This window comes from Rhinolophus sinicus, chromosome 4 (assembly GCF_057876585.1).
Source record: "Rhinolophus sinicus isolate RSI-liver-muscle chromosome 4, RSI-T2T, whole genome shotgun sequence".
Taxonomy (NCBI): Eukaryota; Metazoa; Chordata; class Mammalia; order Chiroptera; family Rhinolophidae; genus Rhinolophus; species Rhinolophus sinicus.
The window spans coordinates 73,366,470-73,381,786 of NC_142504.1; the positions used below are offsets into that span (position 1 = coordinate 73,366,470).

Consider the following 15,317-nt stretch of genomic DNA (forward strand, 5'->3'; position numbering starts at 1 on the left):
ATTCTGGCACCACTTTTGAACCACTTACCTTCAAATCTGCTGATACAGATAAAAATCACTTGCCTCCCTTTCAGGATTATTCCTTTCTCAATCCTCCTTTCTCTCATTATGGAGGGAAAAGCTAAACTGCCTGGAGCAAGGGTTATTCCAAATAAGATTTTAAAAATAAGGTGAGTTGAAACTGTTAAATAATTCTCTTAAAATATCAGATCCTACATTTGGAAACTTAAGATGGCTATAGGATATGACAATACAAAAAAGTAATCTCTAAATCCTGTCCCACAATTGCAACTGTCCAAATGTTTAGTTAATTGGGATCCCTTATATAAGGGTCTACAAATGTTGGCTTTCCAGAGATTGGGGGAATGTTTATCTCTAATTGCCTTTGAGAAACAGGGAGTTTTAGAAAATTATTTTCTCACACAAGATTTAAAGTTTTTTCTCTCTGGTTGTCAAGGGAAAAAGCAGTTTGTTCTGCTATAATATTTGGTTTAAAAATGAAAATGTGTTCTAATGCAATTAAAATATTAGGGAACAATTCTAGTATATAGCAAATTTTATTTTACAATAGTTTAACACAGAAAACTGTACCCAACTAAACCAAGCCATGCAGGAATATACAAAATAACCCACCTCAAACACCTACCAGCCACCTCAGCTAATCATATTTATTGAGCCACATGTGTCCAGATCTAGTGGAGTTTTCACCACTTCACAGTAACTTGCAAACTGTAACCCTTCCTGCACCTACTTCCACAAGTAAACTGATATTTTTATAGTGTTTATAAATTTCTGAATCATTTAATGTGTTACAGTTTTTGATACTACTTTATTAGTTTATCTTTTTTTTTTTTTAATGGGTGACTGATGAGGTTTGAAAATTATGCCTTTAGGTCCCAATTTTCCTGTAAGCCCTATGATTTTTATTACACCATTTTACATAATACAGTGAGTTTTGGGAATGTATGTGTAGCAGAATTGACTGTACTTTTATTAAAGAGCAAGCATAGATTGTCCACTATTCTTTCAATTAACCATTAAGAAGAGTTCTAGAGCTGTCTACTTTATGTGATAACAATCTAACTGTTTTGATTTGGTTCTGAAGTGATAAGTTATGTTTCAACATATTGATTTACCCTATTATGGTACAAATGATGTATTTATACGTCAGTAGATTGATGAGGCCCACCTAGTTACTGAGAACCAACCAAATTGTTTTCTAAGAATCATGCTTTTAGAGAGTGGTATGCCAATATCAAATGGGCAAATCAGGGCTCTATATAATTAACAATATTGTTTCACAGTTTACCTTTAACACCTTTTATTTAGTGCATTCAGAATAGCTACAAATACATAGCTTTGGTAAGGTGGTGATCTTGATTGTGAATGCAGAAATAGTTGGTCAGGAAGAAACTAAACAAAACGCCAAAGACTGGAATTTTGTTATTAAGTGTCAAAATCATTTTTCTAAGTACAATTTTGCCACACATGAATCATTCACATTTCAATCTAGTACATGAAAAAAACTCTTATTTAGCCTGGAATTTTAAACAGTATTATTTCTCTTTCATAACCTTCTTAGAGGTTACCCTATAAAACTTCTTGTTCAGAGCCTTCCAAGCATAACGTAAACAAAATTCCTGCAAATAACCAATCTGTTTAAAATACTTACTTTAATTTTCTCTGCTAAAGCTGATGTTACATGGATTTCTCTTTCTCCTTCATCATACATTTGAAAAATAAGATTATGCATAATATCGCCTGCTATCCAATTAACCTCATCCTGATGTTTGATCTGGATTGCCTTTTGTCCTTCCACACTGAATATCTGTAATCTTGCAACATGGCTACTGGGAAGCAATTTAATAGTCTTCTCCACAGGTGCCACATCTTTACAACTCTAGGAAGAGAGGGAAACACAAATATACACTGAATGAATCTATATTGAAACATAGTTTTTGGTTTTAATGGTGACTCTTACATTGCTTAAGAATTTATTTCAATATTATGGAAGATCATCTTATATATTGTTAACATTCATAGGTTTTGTCATTAAGAGGACCCTAGTATTAATAATTCCATATTTTGTACCATCTATATCATCAGGCTATAAATAATGATAGTGTCACAGTCTTAAAACCTAAAACTAACACATTTGGATTTAAAAGAATTCCCTTCTCCTTATTTGTAAATTTACTTAAAAGCTTTGCAAACTTGTGAAATTTTCATCACATGACCCAGATTTGGTGACTAATATCTATTAATAAAATATGTAAGAAGTTAAAACTTTCCATAAAATCAGAGACAAATAATTGCTGTAAAATATATTATTTAATGATATGAGGTTATAGTGACGCTCCTAGTTCTTTTTCAATTCCTTATACATTGGGATAAGTGGACAAGTTTATTTATAGCTAGATAAGGATTATAGTTGCCCTGAAGGCTAAGCTGGCACATTTATAATTCATCAGGAGTGTTCCACAGATCAATAAAGATGAGCTGGATTATGCTGCATAAGTTGATTTTAGTCACACAAAATTAAAATAGTACATCATTTTTTCATAATTTAGGTATAGTGCATTCCACAGGATACACAAAATTCAAAATTAGCTTAAGCCTAAAATACTTTTACAATCTTACTTAGGTCAAATCGTCTTCCTCATCAGTTACAGTCACTTCTATCAAAGCCCATCTACGTGGACAACATATTCAAATTTCCTACCTCACAGAAAATCAGACAAATAATCTATCCTCTATCATATGAATATCTTATTTGCCTGACTCAAACTCCAGAGTCACTGCCTTTGGATAACATTTCCTAATTGCATATTACATGATCTACTTGGTCTTTGTCTTAAACGATCTGGACTCTTGGGTCTTCTGCCTGTTGCTGCCCTGGAGTATTCACATAATTCTTAATAATTGTTACTCTTGCTTCCAAGCTCAGATTCCTTCCTAAATTCAAATCGTTTCTTCCTGAATCTTCTTGATCTTTTGCAAGGTAGTATGCTCAAAAATATGTTTCCCATATTATTAAAAAAAGGAAATGTGTAACAAATATTTGAAGATTATCAAATATAACTAGCTTGAAAAAATTGGAATAAAGTCATCTCATTCTAATGAAAAAAATAAGACCTGTCTTTTACCCTTTTGAGGCTCAAGATATGTTATTTGATGTATAATTAGTAGAAAAGCATCAATCAACTGGAATTAGGTTATTTATCATTTACCATATCAATATAAAGAAATCACATTTAAGTATTTTACTTGTTTAAGTATTTGTTATCCCATTCAGCAACCTTAGGAGATCAACTGCTTATATCAGGTTGGATTCACCTTCAGACACGACGTACATCCAATAAAAAGTATCCTACTGGCAACTTAACACAGAAATCCCTTTATATGAAAATACTAATTAAAAGCCATGTGTTTATTTTTTAAATTATACATAAAAATCAAGTGCTTGTGTGTCCTTCATTGGTGGTTTAAGTGGGAATATTTACGAAATTTTCTAAGAAACAGATTTAAACTATAAAAAATAAAACTGACACCTAAATGTCACCTTTGAAGAAAAAATTAATTTTAGGAATATGTAAATGTATAATAGCTACAGATATTATAAAAGGTTTGATCAAGAAAATTACTAATATTTGATACAAACTGTTAAATTATTCACTGTACTATTTCATGTTCCTTCTTTCCCCCTTTGGCTAAATGAACCACAAATACCTCGTTTTTAAAAGTCAAACAACTTTACAGAATTTATTATAAAGCTCTTACAGAGTATTTGTATGAAGAATCAATATAATACCAATGAATAACAATAACAACTTACAGGTATTTCGATTTTAGCTTTAAGCGTCTGGTCTTTTTTAATATTCTGAACTTGAATTGCAGATCCTGATAAAATACTGGTTCCAGAACTACTGCAATCCACAGTGTAGACTGGAAGGTTAGGAGCACCTGAAAACTATTAAAAGCATACAAATAATTAAAGACCCCAATAAATGTAACCGATTATTCAATAATAATTTAAATTTTCAACTATTTCTCTACAGCTACTATTTCTGGGTATAAATTGGAAAATTCTAAGTAGAATTCACTAATATTCTAAAGAATTTCTGAAGAGTTAAATTTCTATACTTCTAAGTAAAATTTATCTATTTTGAAAGAAAGTCCAACTTCCTCAATCACTATTCTTTACTTTACTTTGGGGTTTCCTTTCCTTTTTGTGGTTTTTTACCGTGTTTCCCCGAAAATAAGATCTAGCCGGACAATCAGCTCTAATGCGTCTCTTGGAGCAAAAATTAATGTAATAACCAGTATTTATATTATATTATATTATATTATATTATATTATATTATATTATATTAGACCAGGTCTTATATTAATTTTTGCTCCAAAAGACGCATTAGAGCTGATTGTCCGGCTTGGTCTTATTTTCGGAGAAACAGGGTACTCAGCTTCATTTATCCATCCATCCCAAGTCCTGAAGGACATTTCTATCATTCCATTCATAACTACTTCATCTGAAATGAAGTGAATGAACCAAGGAAGGAGAGGGGAGGAATCTTTAGTTCATAAGTTTCTTTATGAAACTCAGCACAGCTAGCATCTTATTGGCTTAGAGATGCTGAAAGCTATTGGCAATGAGATATCCCACAAACATCTCCATCGAATAATTCAAGACCTAGATACCATGTTTCCCAGAAAATAATACCTCGCCGAACAATCAGCTCTAATGCATCTTTTGGAGCAAAAATTAATGTAAGACCTGGTCTTATACAATATAATATAATATAATATAATATAATATAATATAATATAATATAAATACCAGGTATTACATTAATTTTTGCTCCAAAAGACGCATTAGAGATGATTGTCCGGCTGGGTCTTATTTTCAGGGATATAGGGTATTATATAAGGCTTACTATAAAAGCAGCTAAAATACGTTCATATATAGTCATTTCTACATACTACAACGGGACTCAAAGTAAAGTCTACATATTCTTTACCTTACAGTAGCTTACCTTACAATGAACAATTAATTTTGGTTGTGCTGTTATATTGTCTGATTCATCCAAAATTTCCACCTGAAATGGGAAAGCTGTTCCATTTTCTATAACTAAAATTTCAGAATCAGGTTTCACTTTCAATCGATGAGGGGGACCTACCAGGAAATTAAAGTTTCTAAGACTGAAATACTGAAGTAGCAAACGAAATAATTTTTAACATTTCAAGTTTTAATATTTTTTAAATAATGCTGAGAAGGAAAAAAATAAGCAATATTCATGTTTTATCATTTCTATTCCCCAAATGTATAGATTCTATATATGACCCTGAGCTGTCTCAACTGTATAAAAATGTTTGATGTCTAGACATAGTTTTATGCAATACACTATATGACACTGTGATAACTCATGATAGAAATTAACTAAACACATAAAATCTTAAAAAGATCCGGGAAAAAATTATTCAAGAGGAAAAGTAAAAGTTTATTAAACTACATTTTTATTTACTAACTTTAACTTTATACACTAACTGATTTCTCAGGAACACGTTCCTACATTTTAGATAAAAACGTTCAAAGGATCAGGTACTCTAATGACATAACCCAACAATTTGTTAGCTTGCCCACTACGTTGAAGTGATGTTACAACACAAGCTTCCTCTAAGATTAATAAAAGAGCGTTTACACTTCTGCAGCAAGATGACTTGATATGCTGTATAAACACTGATATTTTAAAATATAATTTATGCAAAATGCTGGTAACACAAGTTTACAAAGAACAGTTACTAGCAACATATATTTTACTTTATAATATTATTAGTAAATATTTATTTTTTATTATATGCCAGGTAACATGTTGTTTTAACTAAGCACTGTTCTCATAATCCTCACAATGATCTTAATAAAGATGGTAATATTATTGTCCCCATTTTATAGATGAGAAAACTGAGGTCACATGGCTAGTGAGTGGCAGACTCAGATTTAAGTCCTGGTTTGTAGTTTGAGACCTCCTAACCATTATCACTACACCTTCCTACTTCCAACTTTACCACTTTCACTCTCAAATTTTAAAAAATTGTCAGAACTATCCGGTTACTAAGAATTTCACAACTCCAATTCAGACTTTTAGCTAACCTCTAAAATAAAAGCATTATAACTGTTTATTAATATGCAATGATTTTATTATACTTCTACCAATGTGCTAGTTTTTACATTTTAATCAATTCATGCTTGAGGGAAACATCAAACTACTTTAATTTATAAAAAGAATTAATTTTTTTTTTTCACTTAAAACCAGCACAAAAGGTCATATATGGAGAAAGGTATCACGGTATTGTTAATATCAGAGCTAAAAATTACATCCCAAGTACTATTCTAGGTGTTTTACAAGCACATGCAGTTCTCACTTTACATAGTATTGTGTTAATGAGAAGTCATGCATATTGCAACTACATCCTCCATTCAGTTACCACTGAACATGCAAAGCAAGGGTTGCCTATATTAACTCATTAAATCCTCGCAACAACTCTGAAAGTAAATATTATTTCATTTTACTCAAGAGGAAACTGATATATAGAACAAGTTTACCTAGCTCCTAAGTGCCAGCTTAGATTCCAACCCAGAAAGGCTGAGTTCAAAATATACTCTTTGAATCTCTACAACAGACTACCTCTCAAATTAAGCCAGCATTTTCTACCCCACGTAACTTTAATGTAATTTCATTTTCAAATTGATAAGTCATTATCAAATTAACAACATAAATACATGAGAAACTTTTCTTCTTAAAGTATGAAAGTTACAGCTGTATCAAAAAAGGTAAAGGACTGATCCAATTCTAATATTAGCCTAAGTATATCCCTAAGAATAGTTCCTCAGAATATTTCCAATATTCAAATTTTTCTCCTAAGGTTATTTTTAGAACTTCACTAAAGTTTTCCTGCTTTCTTTTTTAACTTATGTTACTTTTATTAGGGAATATTGGGGAACAGTGTGTTTCTCCAGGGCCCATCAGCTCTACGTTGTTGTCCCTCAGTCGAGCTGTGGAGGGTGCAGCTCACTGGCCTATTTAGGAATCGAACCAGCAACCCTGCTGTTCAGAGTTCGCGCTCTAACCAACTGAGCCATCTGGTCATCCTAATGTTTTCCTGTTTCTCAACTGGTCATTTATGTCAGGGCTATGCTTGACATTCAATGTGTTTTTAAGACCTGTACTATAATCAAACTAAATGGCACCTCACCTTTTAAGTTTCGTTATACATTATAAGAGTATTATTTAAAAGGTAAATATTAGGAATATTTTAAAAATAATATTACCTGGTAGTAATCTAATTTTCAAAATCTGTGAGTCTTCTTTTAAACCTGGCAGAATAACCTTCAGATTAAAATTCTGTTGAAAAAAAATATAAGATTTACATATATGCTTAGGAAATGTATCACTTTAATTGATTTATTTTTTCATTTTCATACCATCATAGAAATCTACTTAGCAATTTTATACTGACTAAAATTATATATATGTATGTAAGAGATGCAGGTGAAAAATTGACGTACTGCTTTACAGACAATAGTCTCTTCAGATTTAAAAGGCATAACCTCTGAATAATGATCAAAAACAGGATGGACATTATAAAAAATGTGGAAAAATAATCAGGTGAAAAAAACCCCCAAATCTGCAAACGCAACATGTTCTGGATTAGTTATTTCAAAATAAAAGTTTTTTAAAAATCTAAAAATCTTTTTAATAAGTTTTATCTCACCGAAATCAAATTTTCCATGGATTCAAGTTCTTTGTCCAAGAAAATATGAATTCAGAAAGATGTACAAAACTTGATCTTTGATTAGATTATAAACTGCAGTAGTATATAGTACATACTTAAATTCACAGGCTCTATTTGAAACATCATTTTGCTAGGGAAAATTTTAAAATACATATTGAAGATAATGATACAGTGAAAATAAAACAATGTATTACTTAATTTGCCTTAGTGTTCCCTTTATTCATATAAATCTATTAGCTGCTTTATATACCTAATTGAATAATTAACCTTATTGAAGTTTATGGCTTTATCTTCCCTAATCTTATTCCTCTGAAAACACTTTCCTTTACACAAATACCAAACCCAATATGTTTACAGAAGTGAGCTAAAGTTTGTTATATGTTTCTGTTCTAAAAATTCAAAAATGGATGGAAAAAAAAGAGGAGAAAAAATAAAACACAGTAGTATTGTTACTGTTGAAAAAATGGCTCTGAATGTGAAAAACTGGATGGAATTAAGATGAAGAAGACAGCTAAAAAATAATTAATAAATATTTAATGAAAACAACAGTAGCAAACATGCTGATTTTTCTTAGAGATGTAAATGCTAAGTCAGGTGACACGATCCTTATTAATTCCTTAGAACCAACATTACTGTCATCTTTTTACAAAAACAGGTTATTCAATTTTGAATTTTCCATTTCATTTTTACCATATAAGAAATAAACATGTATTATAACATTTATGTACAATGCTTACCTTGCCTTGACAAGAATTTACAGGGCCCTGAGCTGTAACACCTCGAATTACACAATTTGGTCCCTTGGTTATTTCTTCATATTGTAAAGATAAACCACTGGAAAAAATAAATTATTTTTTAACTTCCTCTCCATTACCTGCAAGTAAGCTGCAAATGTGTTTTCTCATATGCCAATCACGTTTAATTCATTTTTAGAATAAAACAGTATTTTTTAAAATAGGAAGAAATAACTGAACAGAAGCAAATTCTGATGAATTTCTTTTCCATATAAAAATGATCCAACAAATATTGATAAGTGATACCCATAAGCCAAACATTGCAAATGATAAATTGATACATTATAAAACATAAAACTTCACATATTGAATCAGTAAAGATACAAGGTAGGAAATAATCAAACGCTAAATCAATGTATATAAGCATAAAGAAAAAAAATCCAAACAGTTCAGGTTTATGCATTTCTTGTCATGGATTCTTTCAATTCTTTCACAGTATGGTATTGTAGAGAATTTTTGGCACCTGAATAGCAAATTTAGATGAAGTCCAAATAATCAAAGCAAGGATAGCCTTGTGGTGATGTAACCTTGTTAGAGTATGTACTGAGATCCCTAATCTACTACCATGAGCAATTTGAGTTCTAAATCACCTTTGAACATGTGTAGATCCTTACAGTGTAAACATTTTATTTTGTCAAGGTGTAAGTGAGATAAAAAGGGAAAAGTACACCATGATGCAGAAAAACCTAATTTTCTGAAGAATGGAATTTAAATATTCACAGGTATTATCTGAATAAATTGTTTAAATTAAAAAGCATGCTTTGTTTGAAAGAAAAGTGACATACAAGACAAAACAGACTCCCTGAGAAAGATGGCACATTAAAGGCACACATCTATTTTCACTATCTCCTAAGACCTCAGGAATATGACAACAAAGAGATTTCTTTAATTTAGTATTAAAGGCAAAGATAAGAAAGAGAGGAAAGAAAAAACAGAAAAGGACAACAAAACTTACTGTTAAAAAACAGGATAGACAGTGGCAAGTGTCCTAGTCGTCTCAAAAGAACTGAACTCTAAAACAGCAACGAGCAACGGAAAAAGCTAGAAACCAATCTATACCACAGAATTCCCAGGTACCACTCAGAAACTGGTGCTAGTAGGTGCCTCTAGAAGTAGGGTCAAAAGAGAAAGGCAAAAACAAACAAATAAATAAAATGAAATGTATTTCCCCAGATCTCCCCTCTCTGTCACTGGCAGATGACAGAAAGATTATTCTCTGAAAAAGGTTTAAAGCAGAGAATCTCTGAACCAAGGGAAAGCATGTAAGTTGAAGGAGAGAGTAAAATGTCATAAAGAACAGAAGGGGTAATCCTGAATGAATGCATATGGATGCTGAGACCTTCCCATTCCCATTACCACTCCAGCTTTGTTCCTCGACTGGCTAGGAACAACTTGGAGAGGCAAACTATTCCTCTCCAGGCAAGACACTAAAGATTTTTCTTTCAGAAAACTGCCCAGCCCAAGGAAACAAAAAGACCCAAAGGTACTGACAACAGGATTTCCCCCCAACAAAATGTCACAGACAGTTCATCCTTCAGTGGAGTTACAGTCAACAACCTCGCCCACATTCCATCTGTACTTTACTTCTCCAACTCAGTTATAAACGAATAACCAATGATTACCAGATACCTGAAAAATGAGAAAAACCAACAAAACGCAACTAGCATGGAGGCAACAGAGATTTTCTGTGTAGGTAAAGATTTTTTAAAAACTACCATTTATTTATCGGTGAAAAAGGTATTACATTCCTAAAACAAAAAAGGATCTATAAAAGAACATTCAGAAAACCAGGGAAAATTCTTGGAAATTAAAGTACAGCAGATAGAAAAAATTCAATGGAAAAGATATAAAGTTGAGAAAATCTGTTAGAACGTAAAGCAGAAGAAACACAAAAAGACTAAGAAAAATAGAAAAATTAGGAAAATCAGAGAACCAGTCTAGGCAATTAAATATCAAATAAATAAGGATCCCAGGCAGAGAAAACAGTGATGATGGAAGGTAGAGAATGAAGTACTTCAAATAATAGAGAGATCTGCACAAACATGCATCACTATAAAATTTTGCCCTGTCAAGAACAAAAAGTCGATCCTATAAGCTTCTGGGGAGAATACACAGGAAACATAAAAAAGGAAAATTAACCAAGTTTAAATTTATCAGAAACAATGAAAGCTCCAAGGCAAAAATGGAGCAATGCTTTCATAATTTTGAAAGAACACTGTGTCCAACTTTCAATTCAATCAATCAAGTATCAGAGTAGAATAAACACAGTTTCAGAGCATTAATTTTATCTCACATGTACCGTTTCTTAGGAAACTAGTGAAGGATGTTTTTCAGCAAAAAGTGAGAAACTTGGGATTCTTTTAAAAGACAGGAGACACATGAAAGGTTAAATGCTAAATAAAGTAAGCCCCTTAACAGATTCACAATTCAGAAATATTTTGTCAGGGACCTGAGAGCCAATTCTGAAGTGTAATCATCAAACATAAAGCCCTCTCCGTTTCCTGGGCCTAACTTGCAGTCACCTGACTCCAAATTTCAAATCCTACATCCAGACATAAAGACAGTTAGCAATTTATCTTGAAAACATAAATATAATGGGTTGTATTTACTTATCATTATAAAAGAGTAAAATTTCCTAGTCTTTGCCATCTCTTTACCGAATTGTTATGATGAGCATTATATTCTGGCTTAATGTTAATTCAATGATAAAATTATTTTCCTTCTTGTCTACATTTCTGAAGAAGTTTTCTAGGTTGGGAGTAGGTTTTGTTTTTAATTATATCTGCCAAATACAGAAGACAAAGGAAATCCCCAGGATGAAAGTGAAGGAAGATCACAGAATGACAACTGTTAAGGAGCATAAAAATAATTCGTCTAGACTGCAACACATGACAAGTTCCAAGAGAGATGTCTCCAAGAATAAATTATATATGCATTTAAACACCTTAAGAAGAAACCAGACAATTGGCAGAAAATTTAGGATTTAATTTGTAATAAACTTAGGAAAGGAAAAGTATAATAACAACAAAGTTGTGCAATAAAGTGACTAGCATTTATATATACTTGTAATAAAATAAAGAGTAAATACTGATCAAGCCAGAATATAACTTTACTGAAAAAGGAGAGAACAGGAAGGAGACATATTTGTAACAGAACAGGCAAAAGAGAGTATGTTCTCATCTTTCATAACCATAAGTCAAGAGATAAAGCCTAAAACTGAAGAATCAACAAGTAGCAATATAAAAGTTACTTAGAAATATGGCAGTGGTTACTAAAAGATTCAAGTAAAAAAGTTGAAAGTGGTTCCCTGAGAAGTGATTATGATTGGGTGGAGAGGGCACACGGAGGAGGAAGTGTTCTTTTTTAATAACAAGCTTTATCAAATGGTTTGATTTGTTTAGGTGATACACATGAATAATTTTTTAAAATATAGGTAACACTGAAAAACAAAACAAAAAGGCACAAAGAAACCTACTCAGACAATGGTCATACTTTATTGAAGATAAATTCACACAGCCATGCAGCCAATATTTTTTTTAAAGTCCAAAATCTTAAATATCAAAATATCAGAGACTTTGTATGTAAGAATGTCCTATCAAGGATAAGTTGGAAGTTATAATGGATAACAGGTTAACAGGTGTCAACTAATGCACTAATATTCTAATATTTTCCATTTTTGACTAGTGGGATTCTTTAAGTGTTTTACTTTTTAAACAAACATGTTTAAGTACACGTGACCCCTGAACAACATGGGTTTGAACTGTACAGGTACATTTATATCTGGATTTTTTTCAATAAATACTGTAAATATAATTTTATCTTCCTTATGATTTTCTTACTAACATTTTGTTTCTTTAGCTTATTTTATTGGAAGAATACAGTATATAACACATGACATACAAAATATGTGTTAAGAGACTATGTTATAGGTGAGGCTTCCAGTCAACAGGAGGCTATTAAGTTTTTGGGGAGTAAAAACTATTTGTGAAATTTTTGTGTGTGCAGGGGTTGATTCCAGCTAGCAAATACCTGGAATATAGTACATGCTGAAATGACTGAAAGAGGAAATTATTACACAACAAGGGAAAAACAACCCAAAACATACAGACAAAAGAAAGCATACATGAAAAGTGGGCCAAAAAGACAAATTTCGCAGCCAAACCAAAAAACATAAAACAAATAAAAAACACAACTTAGCATTCGTGCTCTTTAAACTGATCAAGAATTTCTCATACATACCACAAAAAGAGGCAATGGAAAATAAGGAACACCCTCAATTACACCACTGGATACACTGTTAAGATTCTAAGAGCTATTTCTTAATATAAGCCAATGACATCGCTCTAAAAAGCTATTAAGTAACGGCAAATTCTAAGGAAGGATTCAAATTTTTATAGAAATCCTAAAGTGTATTGCTATAGTTTCAAAAACAAACCAAGAAAATGCATTATCAGGTGAAAAACCTACTAGTACGCACTAACTTTCAGCTTAAATGGCCATAACTTCTAAGCAAACAACAAAATAAACATAGTATTAATAACAACTACCAGGAGATCACATCACAGTTACAAAATGAAATGGAGCAAGACTGACAATCAGTTTTACCTAAACAACTTTAACAGTAAATTCAAACAAAACACAAATTTTAGCGAGTCAATTTATTTACTTTTTAATTTATTATTTTAAAGTTTATTAGGGCAAAAATTGTTAGTAGTTACATAGATTGCAGGTGTACAATTCTGTAATATATGATCTATATATCACATTGTGTATTCACCACCCAGAGTCAGTTCTCTTTTCATCACCATCAATTGGATCCCCTTTACTTTCATCTACCAACACCCTCTTCCCTTACCCTCTGGCAATCACTCAACTATTGTCTGTGTACATGAGTTTTCGTTTTCTCATTTGTTTGTCTTGTTCTTTTGTTGTTTTCAGTTTTCTACACGAATATCAGTGAAATCATATGGTTCTGGATTTTTTCTGTCTGACTTATTTCGCTCACCATATTAATCTCAAGATCCATCCATGATGTTGCAAATGGTATTATTTCATCCCTTTTTTACGGCAGAATAGTATTCCATTGTGTATATATACCACAACTTCTTTAGCCAATCATCTATCGAAGGACACTTTGGTTGTTTCCATATCTTGGCTACTGTAAATAAAGCTGCAATGACCATTGGAACACATATATCTTTACGGATTAATGTTTTCAGATTTTTTTGGTAGATACCCAGGAAACGGATTGCTGGGTCATATGGTAATTCTTTCTTAATTTTTTGAGGAACCTCCACCCTGCCTTCCATAGCGGCTACCCCAATCTGCTTTCCAACCAACAGTGTATGAGGGTTCCGTTTTCTCCACAGCCTCTCCAACACTTGTTACTATTTGTCTTGTTGATGACAGCCATTCTAACTGGCGTGGAGTGATACCTCATTGTGGTTTTTATTTGCATTTCTCTGATGATTAGTGATGTTGAACATTTCTCCATATGTTTATTGGGCATTTGTATGTCTTCTCTGGAGAAACGTCTATTTAGGTCCTCTACCAAATTTTTAATTGGATTGTTTGCTTTTGTGCTGTTGTTCAGCTGTATAAGGTCCTTACAGTGTTTCCCCAAAAATAAGACCTTGCTGGACCATCAGCTGTAATATGTCTTTGGGAGCAAAAATTAATATAAGACCCGGTCTTATATAAGACCGGATGGTATATAATATACCAGATATTATATTAATTTTTGCTCCAAAACACATTAGAGCTGACGGTCCAGCTGGGTCTTATTTTCAGGGAAACACGGTATATATTTTGGATATTAGCCCCTTATCAGAGACATTGTTTGCAAAAATCTTCTCTCATTCGGCTGGTTGCCTCCTTATTGTGTCGATATTTTTTTTGCCATGCAGAAGCTTTTTAGTTTGATATAGTCCCATTCATTTATTTTAGCTTTTACAAACTTCCCTTGCCTTTGAGGACAAATTCATAAAATGTTCTTTGAACCCGAGGTCCATAGTTTAGTACCTATGTTTTCTTATATGCAGTTTATTGTTTGAGGTCTTATGTTTAGGTCTCTCATCCATTTTGAGTTAATTTTGGTACGGGGTGACAGACAGGAGTCTAATTTCATTCCTTTACACCTGGCTTTCTAATTCTCCCAGTACCATTTATTGAAGAGACTGTCTTTTCTACATTGTGTTTTTGGCTTCTTTGTCGAAAATTATCTGTCCGCATTTATATGGGTTAAGTTCTGGTTTCTCAATTCTATTCCAATAGTCTGTGTGTCTGTTTTTCTGCCAATACCATACTGTTTTGATTATTGTTGCCCTGTAGTACAAGCTGAAGTCAGGGAGTGTGTGACATCCAGGATTGCTCCTTTTACTTAGGATTGCTTTGGCCATTCGGGGTCCTTTGTGGTTCCATACAAATCTGATGTTTTTTTGGTTCAATTTCTTTAAAAAATGCCATTGGGATTTTGATGGGGGTTGCATTAAATCTGTATATTGCTTTGGGTAATATGGCCATTTTAACTATGGATTCTTCCAATCCATGAACACGGAATGTCTTTCCATTTCTTGGTTCTTCTTCAGTTTCTTTTAAAAATGTCTACTACTTTTCAGTATATAAGTCTTTCACATCCTTGGTTATGTTCATTTCTAGGTATTTTATTCTTTTTGTTGCAATTGCAAAAAGAAATGTTTTTTATTTCTTTTTTTGAGATTTCATTGTTAGTG

General features: G+C 32.2%; 1 protein-coding gene across 2 annotated transcripts in view; it reads right to left on the reverse strand.

The window, feature by feature from the left end:
* Positions 1 to 15,317, reverse strand: part of SMCHD1 (structural maintenance of chromosomes flexible hinge domain containing 1) — a 145,980-nt gene that overhangs the window by 58,272 nt on the left and 72,391 nt on the right. For both annotated transcript variants that reach the window (XM_019755744.3, XM_074340261.2), the window contains exons 21-25: positions 8,530 to 8,626; positions 7,329 to 7,401; positions 5,035 to 5,174; positions 3,836 to 3,970; positions 1,673 to 1,900 (exon numbers count right to left, since the gene is read on the reverse strand). In XM_019755744.3, coding sequence (XP_019611303.2) covers positions 1,673 to 1,900; positions 3,836 to 3,970; positions 5,035 to 5,174; positions 7,329 to 7,401; positions 8,530 to 8,626 — 673 coding nt within the window. The remainder of the gene's footprint in view (positions 1 to 1,672; positions 1,901 to 3,835; positions 3,971 to 5,034; positions 5,175 to 7,328; positions 7,402 to 8,529; positions 8,627 to 15,317) is intronic.